The sequence below is a fragment of the Acipenser ruthenus genome, chromosome 29, assembly GCF_902713425.1.
Source record: "Acipenser ruthenus chromosome 29, fAciRut3.2 maternal haplotype, whole genome shotgun sequence".
In the NCBI taxonomy this organism is placed as follows: Eukaryota; Metazoa; Chordata; class Actinopteri; order Acipenseriformes; family Acipenseridae; genus Acipenser; species Acipenser ruthenus.
Window position 1 is genome coordinate 8,327,644 of NC_081217.1, and position 6,722 is coordinate 8,334,365.

The 6,722-nt window shown below is 35.9% G+C and overlaps 1 protein-coding gene across 1 annotated transcript; it reads left to right on the forward strand.

Moving 5' to 3' along the window:
• Nucleotides 1–3,534: 3,534 nt before the first annotated feature.
• On the forward strand, nt 3,535–6,426 carry LOC117425914 (melanocortin receptor 3-like). Its single transcript, XM_059004396.1, has one exon. The coding sequence runs from the start codon at nt 3,747–3,749 to the stop codon at nt 4,725–4,727; it is 981 nt and encodes a 326-aa protein (XP_058860379.1). The 5' UTR covers nt 3,535–3,746; the 3' UTR covers nt 4,728–6,426.
• The last annotated feature ends 296 nt before the right edge of the window (nt 6,427–6,722 follow it).

Consider the following 6,722-nt stretch of genomic DNA (forward strand, 5'->3'; position numbering starts at 1 on the left):
AGTTTAGTGCCCTGTAGTGCCATGAGTACTGCTAGTTACAAAGGCAATTAGATCTAGCCACAAATGCATGTCCTTTGTGAATCCAGAGAATGACTGGTCGTTTTGAAGCTGAAGCTGATAGTAATTTCAATGTCTAAATTATTAATAACACTGTTCAGAAATATCAGTTCTTTATTTGCATTTACTACTGAGCACATGATAATCTCTCCAACAACTGGTCTTAACGTGTGCCAGTGAAACATGCTGCTACGAAAATAATAGAAAGCCTTGTTATGAAGAAAATATACAAAAGGTAAAAAAAAAAAAAAAAAAAATTGTAATGACAGCAATGCTGCTGCTGCTGTTGGGTTTTTTTTACATTGAGTGCTGATGCACTCAAACCCTTATGTACAGTCTAACCATTTTACATTAGGATCCTTACTTTAAACCCATAGGTTTGAGCAAAATGCAGAATGTTTTACATATTATGTATTTAATTAGCATGCTGTCGATCGGTCCACATCTGACAGGAAAATTCACGCATCCAAGACCATATAAATCCCAATCTTAAATCTATATTTTTACCACATACCTTTACAACCTCAATGTCCATGTGCAACTAATGCTTTTCAAAGTGTGTGCGTTCTCGGATGTGCTTAGTATGGGATGAATCGACATCCTACATATAAAAATTCCACAGAAGAGTCATAGTGTACACTGTAAACCAATGTGCTCAGCACAGTTGGAATTCCAAGATTAAATATACAGTTTAGCTATTCTGTATAATTAGAGTTTCCAGATTTTGGTGTTTATTTTTAAAATATGAAATTATTTGCATCATTTTGTTCGTTTTAGGTACAATAATTGTGTGTCTCTCGCTAACTGTACATCGTAGTGTTGTAAAATCGAACCCTGACGTTGACATTGATTATCGTGCAAATTCTAATGACGATTATCAATCATTGTCAAGTTAAAATGCTTACAAAAATAAATACATAAATACATTCCCTCACAGCAACAGTTTAAAGTAACAATAAGTGCTCTTTTTATAAAGCATGATATAACAAACTCATTCAAACAAATCCCGATGTTTTAAGACACGTTTGATAAATACATTGACATTTAAATATAGCACTCTCCAGTTTTCATATTCCTGCCATCACTAGCCTTTGCCTTGTTTGTGTAAAATCTGACATATTTCCATTGTAAACATAATCACTGTCCACAGGAGAAAAAACTACATTAACATTATGGCCTATTCACATGGAAATAAGCTGAAATCTCATTTTGTAACCAATTAATGAATGACTATTTCCATTGAAAAGCTATCTGAAAGTAGTATTATTTTTGAAAATTACCAGGACAAAAAGCCATTCACAGCACGCTGACAATACCACTGTGATACAGACCTTAATTAAAGCACCAGCTTTGTGTTTCTGCTTTTTAACATTTTAAAATTCTCTATTCTCCATATGTAAATGTTTTTTTTTTAATAGTCTTTGCAGTCATTCTGAGTGGTGCTGAGTTCTCCACCTTGATCTGGCTTTAAGATAGAAGCTTTCTGCTTGTATGACCATTGTATTTCGTGATGTAAAACAGTACCATTATTAATAAACTCTGTTGGCTTCCACTGCTTCCTTTAATGTTTAATGCTTCAAATAACAGCAGAGATGGAATCACAATTCTGTCCCTCGTGTTCTTTAACAACACGCTTTAAATTAGCTTTAAAAAAGCTAATTTGGGAATGGCCACATGTATATAAAGGGAAACAAACAAACTTTGTTTGGTGGTGTCATGAAGATAGTTCAATGAAGACGAATGCCCAGCCTGATCTGTGTGTTTGTATTGTATCCTTGTTGTGTTTTTTTTAACTCTCTATTCTTCTGTTTGGCTTGTTTTTGTTTGTGTTTCATGAATCAATGTGCGCTCTAGCGATTTCACCACAGCTTCCCTTTCTCAGAGTCTCCCTTCCTGACGGTAACATCTTGGGCCACAACTCTAACCTTCTACAGGGACCTAACACCATTGGTGGCTGGGCTGTGATGTTGGTCACTAAGGAGGCTTGGTGGTCCAGTGGCAGGCACGGCTGGTGTACTGGGGCATCGCCCCACCAGTTTGAACTCAATAATAATGTGCTATTTTGTCATTGCCGGTTCCCCAAAGATACATAATTGTTAAATAATTGACATTGATGTGCAAAGCTGGTAGAGACTTATCCAAATAGACTCATGGCTGTAATTGCTGCCAAAGGTGCCTCTAACAAATATTGACTCAAGGGGGTGAATACTTATGCAATCAATTATTTTCTGTTTTGTATTTGTAATTATTTTAGAACAATTTGTAGATTTTATTTTACACTTTGACATTATGGGCTTTTTTCGTGTTGATCCGTGGCAAAACCTCCTAATTAAATCCATTTTGATTCCATGTTGTAACACAATAAAATGTGGAAAAGTCCAAGGGGGGTGAATACTTTTGAAAACCACTGTGTGTGTATATATATATATATATATATATATATATATATATATATATATATATATATATATATATATATATATATATATATATTGTTTACTGGAACAAGTAATGCCAAAAAAACTACTTTAACAATGGAGATAAAGCTGCCAGAGGATTTCTTATTTTCTGAGTCAGCTTCACATAACAATGATGACAGCAAGTATAACCCTAATTAATATATGCAAAATAATTTGTTCTGTACTTATTTGGCAGTGCTGTTTCTGAAATTAGTCACAATAAAATCTCAAGAAACTCTTTCTTACATCCAACCCAAAATGTATATTTGTTCAAGTGTCTTATTTTAGATTATATACATATTTTGCTAACAGTTTTGTTTAGGGACTCATTTTAGGTGTTCATATGTATACATTGTTGAATAAATATACATTTTAAAAGCTTATAACATGTAGCAAAATAATATTTCTAAAGTGCATTTTAATCTGGTGTTATTATTTTTAATGATAAAGTGATGGCTCCTATCACTGTTAAAAGAATAATTAATGACTCGGTCATGGTTAGAGATTTGATCCACTTAACCATTTATAACGGATCCCTACAGGAAATTATCACACATTTATTGCTATTTGGGTGTAAAATGCTTAAATGAACTAACCCATGGCACAGCAGGAGACAGATCATTATAAAAATAACATTAACATCGTCATTTCTTGTTCTGTATCTCTAAGATTTTTATCATTTTAATTCAGCTGGTATATGGAATCGTGCCTGAATAACATATGCACTTCCAATAATGTAAAGGAAGTATTTTTTGTTTCAAATCCTTTGGCTGTGCTTCAGTTAATATTATATTCACAGCTGAAGAGGGCATCAAATACAGCTCCACTGTTTTACAGGAATGAAAGACAAACCTGTGCTGAGAAAAAAAAAACACATTTGCTGTGCAAGTCTTTAAAGCCAATCAAACAAACTCCTTCACTGGAGCTACGTGGAGGAGCTCCCTCCCCCTGGACCACAACTGCATGTCTCTTCTGTATCTCTCATCACATTTCACATTCTGTTGCGCTATTGGGGAAATGAAACAGCTCCTGCTTGAGGTAATGCTGTTGTTGCCGTTTCAACATGAAAGTTTCTCAGATTAAAGAAGTGAAGACTAGCAATACTGGTGTTTTCAAGCAATTGTTTTAAAGAGATGCTGCCTATCCGGACCGGTTCTGAGAAGAATTTGATGTAACACTAATCCCATCTGAACATCATCTGGCGCTTGCTAGTGTTGAACCTTCTCAAAGATGAACTCGACTCAGCAGATATTCCTCTTGCATGGGGGTCTTCTTAACAGCACGATGGACTATAATGAGACCAGCCTGGCAAGCAACAGGAGTGTGCCTAGCTTTTGTGAGCAAGTTCTCATCAAGGCAGAGATCTTTCTGACACTGGGGATCATCAGTTTGCTGGAAAACATCTTGGTCATCCTCGCTATCATTAAGAACAAAAACCTGCATTCTCCAATGTATATTTTTGTTTGCAGCCTTGCAGCAGCCGATATGCTGGTGAGTGTCTCAAACTCCCTTGAGACAATTGTGATTGCCATTCTGGACAACCACTACCTGATTGTGGACGACAGATTCATCCAGCTCATGGACAATATCTTTGACTCCATGATCTGCATTTCACTGGTGGCATCCATTTGCAACTTGTTGATTATTGCAATCGACAGGTACATTACCATTTTCTATGCGCTGCGTTACCACAGCATCATGACTCTGAAGAAAGCCCTGAGCCTGATTTGTGTCATATGGGTTGCTTGCATTTTCTGTGGCATCATTTTCATTGTGTATTCCGAGAGCAAGACTGTGATTGTTTGTCTCATTATCATGTTCTTTACCATGCTAGTCCTCATGGCCACTCTCTATGTGCATATGTTTATGCTTGCCCGGCTGCACATCAAAAAAATCGCGGCACTGCCTGCTGAAGGTGCCGTGCAGCCCAGAACATGCATGAAAGGCGCCATCACCATTACTATTCTCCTTGGTGTGTTCATTTGCTGCTGGGCTCCTTTCTTTCTTCACCTCATCCTTCTAATCACATGCCCCAGGAACCCTTACTGTGCTTGTTACATGTCACACTTCACTACCTACTTGGCCCTGATCATGTGCAATTCTGTCATTGATCCCATTATTTATGCTTTTCGCAGTCTGGAAATGCGCAAAACGTTCAAAGAGATAATATGTTGCTATGGAATGAGCTTCTGCATTCATTGTAAAAATTAGCTTCGACAAGCTACCCCCACTTACAATTGCAACAAGACTGTGCCGTTTAAGCTATGATATTCTGTATTACACTGGTTCAGTTACTTCTGAAGCAAGCTTCATTACAAGCATATGATGGTTTAATTTACAGGGACATGACAGTCATGCTTTCTTATCTAAGTATCTTTTAAGAGGAGTTTATTAGCTTACTAACACATGCTGCAAATGTTAATGGTTAGTTAATAGTTTGATAATAAACAGCAACCTTTATAAACCTTTATAAAAGGCTTTTCCACCCCTAAATACCACTAAGGATTTAATTTAAACCATGGTACATTTGTTCAGAGGTACTTGAACACAATGCTAATGTGATATTGTTTTGCTATTGAGAAATAGTTGAACATGAATGTACATTGTTTATTAAAAATGCTAATAGATGATTATATATTAACTACAATGTTTTGTCAATATGTTAGTAAGCTAGTTATTAAACTAAAACAAGTCCCCCTTAGAACAAGGCATAGCTGAAATGAATTTGAATTTAAATGGCACCATCTTGCAAGGTAAATGACAAACATCATAACCCTTTCAGTGAAGCTCATCCATCCTAGATTGCATTGGGCAAACACTGCTTGATTTCTAATAACATTCACATTTCAGTTAACTGGGGCACTTTCCATACTGGGTTGTTTTTTTTTGCCTTTTATGAAAATAGTTATAACTGTGAAATGTCAACTAGCAAAGTGCTACAAACCAATACAAATATGGGGTGTTGCATTGGGAGATCACTTTAATAATCTGTGTACACTTGTAAAATTGGTTTGCTATTTTTTTTTTCTTTCCAAGTTTATACTATGATTTGCAAAATTGCTAAATGAAAGTTACAATGTATTTCACAGTGGCTCATAAAGACCAGGGGGAAAAAAAGCAGTGGTTGAGATCACAAGATAAATGAATTTTTGATCTCGACATAAATGCACAATTTTGTTTCCCATGCCCTGAATAAGCCGCTGTCCGTGGATCTCAATCTAACTGAGCATGTTTGGAATGAACTTAAACAACACATCTATCATCATGCTCCTCTGCCTACCTCTCTGCACCAGCTGTGAACAATATCAAGGACTGAATGGATTAACATCCATAAAAACAGCTTGTGAAGGATATGACCTGGGAAAACAGTTAGCTAAGGAACCTACTAAAGCAGTAGTATACAAAATACAGTGGCCAAACGGTCCATGACAGAAAGGTTTAGGTTATGGTTTGTGAGAGACCACTTTGCTGTATACTTCTTCTGGTCACATTTTACACTGATGAAGTGGCCAAGGTTTATCTAGTGTCTTAAAAGTTTTACCTTGACCACAATATTTAATCTGTAAAAGTAATGTTTTTTGATGATTATTAATGTGGAAGAATACTTTATTACAATAATATTTTAATGACACATTAACAGTTGAAAGAACTAGACACCTTTATTTATGTATTTTTTTTATTTTTTTACGCTACCTTAAATTAATTGACCAAAAAGATTCTGTTGAATGTACAGATCATTTCAATAACTGTGGCAACAGTGGGGTAATGCTTGGAAGATGACAATCAACGATTTTGTAAACTGTATTTGTTTCAACATGTGATAAACAGGGTCCTGTAACACCAGTATTGATGTGCTGTATAGAAGTTTATCTATTTCGTAATTCATGCTTGTCAGAGTTGCAGCTTCAAAAGTACGTTAAGAAATGCAAAAATAAAATTATTCAAAAAAAGTTGACCCTTTACTGCATGTTTTTCAGAGATATCAATTTACAATTCACACGGTCTTCAGACAAAAAGTAACCTGGTTTTCTTCTTAACTAAACATATACATTTCCTAAATGTAACAATCAAACACATACATATAGAAGCTGTGCGACAAGTCAATAAACTAAGTAGGGGGTCTGTCACCCGGATGGCTTGTGGCTGATGTCAGACCAGGAAATACAGACAACAACCCTGCGGGTGGAAGAGCTGGCGCGTAGATTT